The sequence below is a fragment of the Lynx rufus genome, unplaced genomic scaffold, assembly GCF_022079265.1.
Source record: "Lynx rufus isolate CCGP_SWC_20201006 ecotype Redwood Valley unplaced genomic scaffold, mLynRuf1.p SCAF_15, whole genome shotgun sequence".
NCBI lineage: Eukaryota > Metazoa > Chordata > Mammalia > Carnivora > Felidae > Lynx > Lynx rufus.
In genome coordinates, this window is record NW_025814829.1 from 54,574,272 (window position 1) to 54,587,328 (window position 13,057).

General features: G+C 43.9%; 1 protein-coding gene across 1 annotated transcript in view; it reads right to left on the reverse strand.

The window, feature by feature from the left end:
• Nucleotides 1-1,841: 1,841 nt before the first annotated feature.
• GREM2 (gremlin 2, DAN family BMP antagonist) overlaps nt 1,842-13,057 on the reverse strand; it is a 102,772-nt gene continuing 91,556 nt past the window's right edge. Inside the window, exon 2 of the mRNA XM_047076438.1 lies at nt 1,842-2,349. Coding sequence (XP_046932394.1) covers nt 1,842-2,349 — 508 coding nt within the window. The remainder of the gene's footprint in view (nt 2,350-13,057) is intronic.

Below are 13,057 nucleotides of genomic sequence, written 5' to 3' on the forward strand. Positions count from 1 at the left end.
GTTCCAGCCTTCAAGGATTTCTGTTGAGTTCTGCCTCCTGATTTAGGGCTGTGTATAACCATTTCTAAAACCAATGCCCTCTTGTGCAACAGCACATTCTGCTCAGGTCTCATGGAGTTACAGAAGTGATAGAAACGAAACCCGCAGCGTAGAGGCAGGAGATGGATTCACCGTCATGCCACAACCTTGCTCTCCGGGTGAACACCTCCAGATCCCCCATCGCGGTCAAAGGTCAGGAAGCCTCAGCTCTCCGAGCAGCTTGTAGAGGGTCTCACAAACCTGGAAATGGGTTTTTCTGAGTGCCTTTGGCAACAGCACTTGAGACTGAGTGCTCGGGGGAATTACCAATGAAAGGTCTTCAAAGTGTGCTGCTTCCCGCCAATGGCATCTAATTCACATTTACAGATTCCATAAACGTTACTCACAGGGAAATCTTTGCGGGGCAATCTAGCAGAGGGACTCAACGTAAGTATAAGTTTTCAGGATGATAAATTATGTCAACTTTCTTATGCCAAGAGTTCACAACATGAAAACCTCAATGATTCATAAAAATGAAAAATGAGTTGGTCATCTTTTTGTTTTCTCAAAAATTCCATTCTTTGAAAAGGAAGCTTCTGTAGGATAGTTTAACTAGCTTTCCGTTCTATATATTTTATTTTTTATTTCCTCCTACACCACAAAGTGAATTGACTGCTTATACTTTTAAATATTTCTTTTACCAGGAAATATCTTTTGTTTAGTGTCATGGCAGTAAAATAGTATAACTTCTCACACCACATATGCATATTAAATATCATAGGGCTTTTAAGTTCCCCCTTAATGACTTCCCAGTGAGTCCCCTCCCTACACCCTTCCATCCCGATCCACTTCCTATATTGTGCTGCAATGCTTTAGGACCTTCAGTCAAATATTATTCATTGTCAAATCACAATGTAAAATCACCTGGCGTCTCCCTGCCCAATCTAAGAATAGGTGCATGACAATGAACTGCTGACTAGGCATCATTTCCGAGTGAAACACCTTGTGGGCCTGACTCAGAATAGTGCTGCAAAGCCAGAGTCCAAACACGTGAAACAATACATGGATAGGTCTATAGTGCTTTTTAACAGCTCTTTACAATACAGGTCAATTACAAAACCAGCGTTAATATGGAGACCTTTGTGTGTAATAATATTCTAATTGCAGCAATAATAGCATGCACATCAGGGTTCATCCGAGTCCACAGATGGGGGGGGTGGGGGAAGTGAGGAAGAGGTGGTGGGGGCCGGGGGTAGGGGAGAGTGTGGCCTGCTGAGCAAGGTCCCCAGGGAAGGCCATTTCATGATCCCAGTGGCTCAAGTCGTCTTCTCAGTATTGGGTTTTTAGAAGAACCTCCCTGTGTCCGGACATTGTCCAGAACCGCATGACAGCAGCGCGAGGGCAGCCCTCCCTTCCCAAGGGAACCTCTCAGCTGGAGGGCCCTGGCCCAGCGGGAGAGGCGTGAGGGCCACATCCTTCACTTCCTGGGAAGGGGGAGCCGGAGTGTAGGGTGAGGCCAGGGAAAGACTCGCTTTTCCACATGGTGGAAACATCAATGCCGGATTGGCAGGGCAGCCCCCTCGGGCCTGAAACGCAGCCCGTTGGGGACGCATAGGAGAGGCCCGCGGTCGGTCAGGAACACATCGCAGCGAAGCTCCGCTTGTGGCCCGCGCGTGTGACAAGGGCGCCGTGGGCCCCAGGAAACGTGCTTGCTGCGGAAGGGGCCGCCGGGCAGCGCGTGCGTGGGCTCAGAGGACGGGGACGCAGGCGGCGGCGGCCCAGCCAACTGGCGCGCGGGGCGAGCTGCGTCCCGCCGCAGGTGCTCACTGCTTGTCCGAGTCGCTCAGGTTCACCGACATGCACCGACACTGCTTCACCTTCTGGATCTTTTTGAGTCGGAAGGGAGGGTCCAGCCCGGGACATTCGAGCTCCACCAGGACCGAGGTGACGCGCTGGGGCTTGCAGAAGGCGCACGACTGGAAGGACTCCTCCTCCTTGCGGACGTGGCGCGGGATGTAGAAGGAGTTGCACTGGCCGTAGCAGAAGCGGTTGAGGATCGTGCGGCTGCGGCAGCCCTCCTCGCTCACCGTCTGCCGCAGCGGCTGCGTCTTGCACCAGTCACTCTTGAGGTACTTGCGCTCGGTGACCACCAGGGCCTCCTGGCTGGAGGCCAACACCTCCTTGATCTGGTGCTGCCATCTCTCCGAGTGGTTGCTGCTGCCGTCCTTGTAGGGCGAGGGGATGGCGCCCGCCGGCCGGTTCTTCCGGGCCTCCGCCACCTTCACCAGCACGGCCACCAGGCACAAGGACAGGGAGAGCTTCCAGAACATCCTGCAACGAGAGAAGAGTTAGAGGGGGCGTCTGTGGCGGGTGCTGGCGGGCAGCCGGCCTTCGTGGTTTCATGAAGAAGGGCTGCAGTCAGGTGGGGCCGCTGGAGGGGAGAGTGCAAGGACGCTGTCCTAAATACTGCCCCGCAGGCAAGACGGGGGCGAGACAGTGCCAGTACAGTTGGAACACGAACACACGGTGGACAACTACAGAAGAATTAAAAAGCAAACGTTGTCCAAAATAGCCCAAGCCAGTTTGCTGGAGCGCCGGTAATAGTCAAGAAATGTCACTGCATGTTCACTTAGTACTTGCTCAGTGCTACCCTAGGCGCATCACGCGTCTACCTCATTTGATTCTCAAAACAACAGTGGATTGGAGGTGGCATATATTAGCCCTACTTTGTAGTGAAGGCAATTGAGGCCCATAGACATTGAGTAATTTGCCCGACGTCACACAATGACTAAGAATGTCCCAGGATTTCGAGCCAGGCATCTGCCTCCAGATCGTGAGTTCAAGCCCCCTTCGGGCTCTGTGCTGACAGTTCAGAGCCTGGAGCCTGCTTGGGATCCTGTGTCCCCATCTTTCTGCCCCTCTCCAGCTTGTGCTCTCCCCAAAATTAATATTAAATAAATAAATAAGTAAATAATGAGTACTGAACTTAGGAATGGCCACAGGTTAGGAAAACCAGTATTTGCTATGAATAAAAAAATCACATTTAACATCTGCACGAAGATATCCGAGTTAATTCAAGTGAGTCATGAGTTAGTTTCTTATAGTGGAAACCACTTCCCAGTTGTGAATTAAGAAACGAAGGCTGTATTAAAACGGCCTTAGACAAGGCAATAGATTGTATCTTCCGTCTGCATATTAGGGCCTGGTGACACAAGTATGCAGGGATGGGAGCTGGAAGAAAACTTCCTTTGAAACATGTTTTGTAGAGAGCAAACTGATGTCTCTGAAGTTTAAGTCTCAGTTTCCATTGTAATATTTACATTAATACCCTCAAGGGACAGCAATACCTCTCAGTAGAGATGATTCTTATATCCCGACACAGGTCATCCTCACCATCATACTCACATGTATTCATTGCCTCCCTGGGTATTTTAGCATTTGTCATCCTCACCATCATACTCACATGTATTCATTGCCTCCCTGGGTATTTTAGCATTTGTAGAACTGCATGAGACTCTCATCCCTTTAACACGCACACCCTTTTAACATGTACAAAATGGCATGTAGTTATATGTATATAAAAATTACATAGTTGTAGAGTGTATACTAATTACATAACAGGCATAAACATCATGGCTAAAATTTATAGTAAGTATATTAACTCTCTGAAGTATTATCAACGTCTTAAATATATTTCTGCTAACAATAATAGTTGGTATTTCTTGGTGCTCAAAACCTATCACTCTTCGGGCGCCTAGGTGGCTCAGGTCATGATCTCAGGGTTCGTGAGTTGGAGCCCCGCATTGTGCTTTCCACTGTCAGCACAGAGGACAGCCCACTTCGGTTCCTGTCTCCTTTGCTCTCTACCCCTCCTCTGCTCTTGTGGGCTCTCTCTGCCTCTCCCTCAAAAATAAATAAACATTAAAAAAAACACATTGCTCTTACATTTTCCTTTCATGCATAAGCACATTTAATCATCAACATTCTACGAAATAGCTATTATTATTTCTCCCATTTTATAGATGAGGAAACTGAGGCATTGAGAGGCTTCACAACTTATCAAGATCACATGGCCAGTATGTGAAGTATTTGAATCCTGGCTCCGGGCATGCTAGCTCTAGGTGAGTATACCTATCTCATTGTTAAAAATAGTGGTGTTAAAATATCTGTGCTAAAATATTTCTTTATGTCATTATTATTAGTCTAAGTGTAAGCCACAAGAGTCTTTTGCAAATCGTCTAGCAGAGAATTCCTTCATTCATCAAGTTTTGTTGAGTATTTATTCTGGAATAAACTTCAATAAGCCTTGTGAATTCCAGCACCTCCCACAGAGACAAAGCTAAAATTCCTCCAGGGTCAGATGAGCCCTGACAAGATCTGCTGTCCCCATCGTTACCTCACGGGCCTCGTCACCTACACTGTCCCCCTTGCTCATTCTGCTCCAGCAACACTCACTCTGTTTCCAGAACATATGTGGCATTTTTCTGCTCTAAAGCCTTATGTTTTCCTTTCTCCCAGATATCTGCATGGCCTTCTCCTACAGTCTTCAAGTCTTTGCTCAATTATCGCCTCCCCAGTGAGGCCTTAATAGGTAACTTCACCATAACCCTGGCATTCATTGTCTCCTTCATCCCTGCCTTGATTTTCTCCATGGCACTTAGCATCCTATAGAATTGAATAATCTTACTGATTTTTGCATTGTCTGACTTTTCCAACTCGATTTAAGGTCCAAGAAGGAAGGACCGCCTATTTTCCATTATTATATGTCTTGCATTCAGAACAATGCCTAGTACATTATAGGTACTCAATAAATATATGCTGAAGGAACCATGAATGCCATGCATTTCATTGCCTTCAATGAGCTTGCAATTTATTTTTTTTTAATTTTTTTTAACGTTTATTTATTTTTGAGACAGAGAGAGACAGAGCATGAACGGGGGAGGGGCAGAGAGAGAGAGGGAGACACAGAATCGGAAACAGGCTCCAGGCTCCGAGCCATCAGCCCAGAGCCCGACGCGGGGCTCGAACTCACGGCCCGCGAGATCGTGACCGAGCTGAAGTCGGACGCTTAACCGACTGCGCCACCCAGGCGCCCCTGAGCTTGCAATTTAGAAGTTAGAGAAAGGCATGCAGTTGACGGTGCTATAGTTTTAGAGACACAATGGCATAGGTTTCCATGGTGGTGATCCTGGGACGGAGAACATCTGAATCACTGGGATGCTTTAGAATGTAGATTCCTCACCTCCACCCCAAAACATTCTGAATCAGTAGAGTTGAGGTGGAGTTTGAGATCTGTATTTTAAAAAAAAATGCTTTGGGTGATTTCCATTGGCACCAGTGCCCCCAGGGGGTAGGGGCACAAGGAAAGAGCATCAGTTCCTCCTGGAGAGGGAGCAGGAGATGCCCAGGAAGTAACAGGTAAATGGGTGGCTTAAATTCCAAAGAACATTCTTCCAGGCAGTGACACTGACAAGAGTGCAGAGGTAGATAAATGTAATGACAAGAGGCAAGGGAAGTAAAAACATTTAGAGCAGACCGGGGAAAAAGGGAAAGATTTTCTTTTTTTGTAAAAACATTTTGTGCAATGCAATTACTGAAATTATGAGGCCGAATTTTTAAAGGACTTTCCTCATGCCTCCTTAGTTCCAACACGAATTGTCATATTAAAATGGCCATGCTTCTAGCAGACTCATGGCAAGCAATTGAGTATTGGACTCATTCAACTTACACAGCTTATTATATTTGCAGAATGATTTGTGATCTCAATAGTCTCTTAAAAAGAAAGTATGTTGGTTCCATTTTAATAACTTCCAAAATTATTAACATTCTGAGTAAACACAACCAAAAGTTTGTAAGTCCCGGCCAGGAAAGATTTACAGAGTCACCCCTGGTCCTCCATACCTAGTTCCAGGAACAGCTTCACATGCATCTCTGATAGGCTAAAAAATGCATGCTTTCACTCAACAGGTCCTAGCTGTTGTCAGGGAGAACAGAACTAAAACATGTTCTGATCAATTTGGGGCAAAACCCCTTACAGTCACAGTATTCGATGTGATGACTAACAACATGCATTCTTTGAACACTTGGAAACATTTTCAAAACATCTGGCAATCACCCTTAGAAGTTATGCCTCATAAGAACCTAAGAAGAAAAGCAAATCTCCCATTTTCAAGACCAAGAAAAGAGGCTGATGATAGCTAGGTGACTGGGATCAGCCCAAACTCCTCTCTTTCCTTTCCTCCATCTCATATCTTTATACTCCTTCACACATAGCAACAGGAAGGTTGTCAAGGATCTGGAATCTCAGTGTCAGGACAGGTAAGTAGGCAAGAGGTATTTGCTGCAGCCACTGTTAGGCTGTATCCTCTTCACTTCAAGGGCACACTAAAGGCTGTCAGTCAGTTTTTGCTCATGGCCGATACTACAGTGGCCCTTAAGTGTGTGGGGTTCCTCAGGAGAGAACAGGCATGGCTCTTTCTTCAGTTCACTGTTTCACACACACTTGCACACACATGTCGGTGGCCCCACCAGGTCCTGAATTTAGCACTCCAGAGTCCAGCTTTGCCTTGGATCACTTTGCTACTCAGAGAAATGCATACAATTTGCCTTTCGTTGTTTGCATCGAACATCTTTCATCTTACCCTCACATCTTGTGTTTGGCTTGTCTCAGAAGAAACTCGTAAATAAATCTTGTTGGTTTTATTAACCATCCTTGCGGCCTGACAAAGTTATAAATCTGCAAGGGGTGCCAGGACCATAAATGTTGATATGCTAAGCAGCGGGGTTGGTCAAAGTAGGCTGTGGAGAGAGAGAGGTAGCAAAAGCACTTTCTTCTTTTTTTTTTTTATTTTGACTTTTAAAAAAAAATTTTAACGTTTATTTATTATTGAGAGGCAGAGAGACAGGGGAGGGGCCGAGAGATGGAGACACACAGAATCTGAAGCAGGCTTCAGGCTCCGAGCTGTCAGCACAGAGCCCGACGCTGGGCTCGAACTCACAAACCTCAAGATCATGACCTGAGCCGAAGTTGGACATTTAACCGACTGAGTCACCCAGGCGCCCCAGAAGCACTTTCTTCTTAAGTAGCACCCCCCGGGCCTGGCCTTTGTTGATATCAGAACAGGGGCTACACAGACCAGGGTAGTATGTAGGCAGCTAAAGAATAACTGGCCCCTTCTGTCAACCTTTCCTAGAAGTGTCCAGGGGTTCTACAATAAGAGCTTGAGCAATAATGCTTCCTAATTTCTAGGAAAGGCCGTGGCAGTGCTGAATCCTCCCTGCCAAAAGGTGTATGTAAGTGACCAAAGGCCAAGGGTTCAGTTAAGCTGATTAACTCACTCCCAGAGTGACCTTATTGAGTTTTAGAGGTCAAGACAGTACAGAGCTGTGCATTAGTGGAAGGTAGGATGCGGCCCGAACGTTTTCTGTGACCTGAGAATTCTAGGATATCCTTGGAAGGTTGAAGGGAAGCACCCAAGGCTGAATGTCAGCACACACATCTGAGACAAAGTTGCTCCCATGGCCCAAGTGAAAACAGAATCCAAATCAAACAGGAAACTCCAAACAAAACCCCCAACAGGGTTAGCATTTAGAGATTATTTTTGTGAGTTTTACTACTAGCACCTCAACAGCCAAATGTACTTCATCTCGACATGGATTCTTGGGCTGGGAGGCCGTGCTTGAGCTCTCCAACTAGTGGTGGATATTCCTTGGCTCAGGCCTCCTCCTCCTAGCCTAGATCGCTTGTCTGCTAAAACCACTTGCTTTCAGCAACTGTAATCTGCAGCTCACTATGGCCCGTGGGCCTACCGCAACCTGAGGTCTGTTTCTGTAAACAAGGTCACGTTGAATACACCCATGCCAATTAGCTACATTTTCTTTATGGCTGCTTTTGTGTCACAAAAACAGAGTGAGCAGTGGGGACAGAGGTGGTAGAGCCCACCAGTCAAAAATATTTACTGCCTGGCCTTTCACAGAAAAGTTTTGCCAAATCCTGTTCCAAACTTTTTCTCTCCCAATTCAGCCATTGCTTTCTTTTTATCTTTGTTCTCTTCTGCAAGAAAAGTAGCTCCGAATTTTAAAATTTCTAGCTATGAAATATTTCAAACATAGGGCAAGCTAGAACATATAATAAACTCTCTCTACCCACCACCAAGATTAAAACAATATTAATATTTCCCCTCTTTATTTTGCTATCGCTTTCAATTGCGAAAGAAATAAAGCAATATGGGTGATACTGAAGTGTTGTCCTCCTATCCTTCTACACTCATTGAAAGGACCAGCATCCTAAAGTTGGTTATATCATTCCTAGTAATGCTTTTCCATGGTTACGGGTTATGTTTTGTGTATGAGGGCATGTTTTTGTGCACATGTTTGACCTTCACATATCAAGTGTATATATATATATATATATATATATATATATATGTACTTCACATATATATAGCTATACTCTTCTTGAGCAACTTTATTTTATTTTAATTTTTAAAAATTTCTGAGCAACTTTTAAATTCAACAATAGGTGTTTGAGATTTTACACATGTAGACGTTTTTAGGAGGAATCTATTCACCTCCACTGCTGAATCTTAAATAACAGTTTATAAGTTCACCTTATTGAAGGACAGTGAGGTTGCTTCTGTTTTGTCACTATGACCAACAATGCTGCACTGAACAGTTTTATGTATGTTTATTTGTGCCCACCTGTCACAGTTTTTCTAGAGGAGACACCGAGAAATGGAGATCCTGGGTCATGGGATATGTACAACTTGAGCTTGACTAAGTTTTGCTAAGTTACTTTTCAAGTGCTTACACCAGTATTCTTTCCCCTGAGTAATATGTGAGTCCCTGCTCCTACACACACTTGCTAACACCTGGTGCTAACGATTTATTTCCTTTTGCCTATCCGAAAAATTTGAAATGATGTCTTATTATTATTTTAAGTCGCATTCTTCCAATTATAAGGGAGTTGATCACTGAGCTCAAATACTGTAGTTGTACACTGAAAGGGAGTGATTGCAACTTATTCTAAGTAAAGGAGGAAAATTAAAATTTTAGGAAAGGAAAAATAAGAAGTAGTAACTATAAATCTTCTTGTTTTGAATTTTTATTTTTTATTTATTTTTATTTTTTTAATATGAAATTTATTGTCAAATAAATCTGAACTGTCATGAGAAGAATAGGAAGTGGCTTATGATTTCAGAGCAGAATGATCAGGGAAACCCACATGACTCAGAAGTTTGAAGTCCAGGAGCACCGGGGTGGCTTTGTCAGTTAAGCGTCAGACTTTGGCTCAACAGCCCGTGAGTTCGAGTCCTGCATCGGGTTCTGTGCTGATAGCTCAGAGCCTGGAGCCTGCTTCAGATTCTGTGTCTCTCTCCATCTCTGCCCCTCCCCCGCTCACGCTCTGTCTGTCACTTTCTCTCAAAAATAAATAAAGATTAAAAAATCTTAAAAAAAAAGAAAGTTTCAAATCCAAATGGATTCATTTACTTTTCCAAGTGAAATTGCCTGAATGGAACACTGACTATCATTTTGTTCCAGGAGAAGTTTAATTTCATCTGGAAAAATTATATTATGTTTTTAAAAAAGATTTTCAACCAAAGAAGAAATGATACTATCATTACTTACTTTGACTTCTGGATAGCAAGTGTATCATTTAGGAATTTGTGATCAGGGTTCTTAATCTTTGAAAAAATTGTTGGGATGAACTCAGTCTGGGAAATGTAACACTGAGGCAAGATGGCAGCAAAGTATTAAGTTAAATAAGAAAACGGATGGGAAAGCTCTTTGAAAGCTGTAAGCTTATCCACACACGGTTGCTTTTCTCTAGAGCAGAGTCACTTGGGGATGGGAGTGAGAACATGGTTTCTGGGCCTGAGGCTGCCCATCTCATGACCTTATGTGACTCACTCCTAAGCTTCTCTGGGTTCTCCCCTGTAAAATGGTGTTAAAGGCACTTGCCACCCCCCGTTCCATGTTTCTGTTATGAGGAATGTGGAACTGAGATCCAGTCATAGTCCAAGAACTCTCTGAACGAAAAGGACCATGAGTTTTATTTGAAAGGAAGGAAGAAATTATGAGCAATCTATTAAAGATTTTATAGCCAGTGACATTATTCTCTGCAGCCGTTAAGCAGAACCTTCATCGTCATCATCATCATCATCATAGTTATTATTATTATTATTATCATTTTCAGATGAAGATTTTAGGCTGTGGTTCAAGGAATCCGTCATACTTCAGTAATTCTGCACTCCTCAAGCCCTTGTGGGACAGCCTTGTGTGTTCAGGATGAGCTTCTAGAACAACAGGCTTGCACGTCTTCGACCGCAGGGTAAAGATTTTCCATCAGCGTACACATAAAAACAGAGTGGCCTGTCCAAAATGCTTTGAGCAAAATAAAAAGCATGTTGCCCAAGCACCCCATCAACTTTTTTTGTTCGCTCTCTAATTCCAGCTACTTTGTTTCACTTGTAGTGTGACAGTGCATAACAGTGGGACATAGCATGTACCGAAGCCTCACAAAACTGTGTACCCCCTGCTCACTTCCTCTGCAATTCACGACAAGAGTATTTTTATTCTTTCTCTTTAGTCTTTTGATGTGTTTTACTGATTTTTCTCTCTCTGGCTTCCTCTTAGAGGTTAGTGTTCCCCAAGGATTTTTCCCGTTTTTTCTTTCCTCACATTCCTACTAAGAATTTCATCTGTGCCGACTCCAGCCACCAGCTGCTATCTGCTTATGATTCCCAGACCCCACCAAATATTCCCTGGATGCGCTGTAGGCACCTCAAATTTTATGTGTTCCAAATCTCATCCTATTTTCTCACTCATCTCTTCTGAAAGTTACCATCTCAGTGAAGAGCACAGCACTTATCCTTTCAGCCAGGCCAGGGAGATGAGAGTTAGGGCAGGCTCTCATTGATTTACCGCCTGAGAGCCAGAGGCACGATGCTGTTCAGGTGCTGGAGCCCAGGTTCTTCATGGATGCTTCCACATACCGTGGAGCACAGAGTTGATAGGTCTAAGTCAATGAGTAACAAAATGTGAGAAACAACCCCCTGGGAAAGAGTTTTACTCCCCAATAAAAAGAGACATGCTGCTGGAGGAACTTATTCTGGTCTGGGTTGTGGTGACACAAGGATCTGATAACTGGTGCTTCGGCAGCCACCATGAAGATACAGCATGGGATGAACGTCAAACCTTTGCCATATAAAGCACAAAATGGAAAGCTGCTGGATTCTTGATTATGTTGGAAAGCCATTGAATTAATTATCCCTAGAGCTGCTTATCTGGACTTCAATGTTGTTAGTTAATAAACTCTTTAGTATTTAAATCACTTTTATTTGGGCATGGAGAGTATCCTATCTTCTCCCATATTAAATCCATTAATAAGACCTTATTGTCTTTCTTGCCTCACTGCTAAACCTTGCTGTTACCACCTTGGTCCGGGTGCTCATCACCTGAATATTACACCAGTCTCCTCACTGGCCTCCTGCCTTCACACTCACATACACCTTCCAGAATCCTATCAGCATGAACATCCTAACATGCAGATCTGTCTACCCCTTTCAGTTAAACCCTTTTCAGATTTCCCATCATGTGCAAATTCAAAGTCTTTGGCAGAGTGTACACAACTTCTGTGATCTCTGTCTCCTCCCGTCTTATCACATTATCCCCTCACAATATGGCCTTATGCTTGAAACACACAAAACTTTGTGTCCTACCACATGCAAGGCTGTTTTCCACCTGCAAACATTTGCACAGTTATTTCTTTTGTTTCTCTGACCACCACTGGGCATTTAAGTTTCATTCAAATGCCACTTCCTTTGTGATGCCATCTGTGTTTCCTGTATTCTTCATTTCTGCCACCATCATACCTGTCTCATTACAACCACAGGGCACTGGATGGCTATTTGCTGCACACTTTCCCTCACTAGAGTGTACGTTATTGGAAGATAAGATATTTAACCTTTGTTTCCATACTGACTTGTGGTGGGTCTGCAGAATAGTTTTAAATGCCTATTTATGTATGAATGAATGAAAGATTGAATGATTTTGTAGGTTTTAGCTACACTGGTATAGATGTGAATGTTTTTATTTTGATTTTTTTTGGTGTATTTATTTTGAAAAAGAGAGAAAGGGTGGGGGGGGGTGCAGAGAAACAGAGGGGGAGAGAGAATTCCAAGCAGGTTCCAAACTGTCAGCTTAGAGCTCGACGTGGTACTGTCTCACCATCCATGGGATCAGGACCTGAGCCCAAATCAAGAGTTGGATGTTCAACCAACTGAGCCACCGATGTGTCCTTATTTTTTAAAAAATGTTTAATGTTTATTCATTTTTTGAGAGAGAGTGAGACAAATACAAAGAACAAGTTTGGGAGGGGCAGAGAGAGAGGGAGACACAGAATCTGAAGCAGGCTCCAGGCTCTGAGCTGTCAGCATGGAACCTGACGTGGGGCTCAAACTCAAGAACTACAAGATCATTACCTGAGCCAAAGTCAGATGCTTAACCGACTGAGCCACCCAGGTGCCCCAAGGTGCCCCTATTTTCAAAAACTATAAAGAAGAACTTGAAACTGGGTTAACTTTTCGGTTAACTTTTATGCAAGACTCTAATCATGATGATTTAATGCATGTTAGGCTATCAAAATCAGAAGTCAACATAACTTTTTAAAGTAGAATAATTTTTTTTTACAATCTAATAAACTGTTGCTTACATTTCAGTAGTTATATTTTTTTGGGTCCTTAGTCTCTTTTTATTTCAAGCTGTTGCCCACTTCTTTTTGTACTTTCTGCCACTGACCTAATGTTTTTGGCATCTCTCATCTTCCAACTGGCAGAAGTACAGTCTGGGGGTTACAGAAAGTCTTTCCAAGAGGTATGTGTTCAAGGGTGGCTTTGAAGGAAGCAATTTTCAAATTCTCAACCTCCATTTGTTCCTTCTCTTCTCAGAGATCTGCCCTTGAAGTTGTCTTTACACTGAAGGTGTCTGCAATGGGACAGGCAAGTCCGCTGCTTCCTGCCTCTATCAGTGTCCCTTCCCC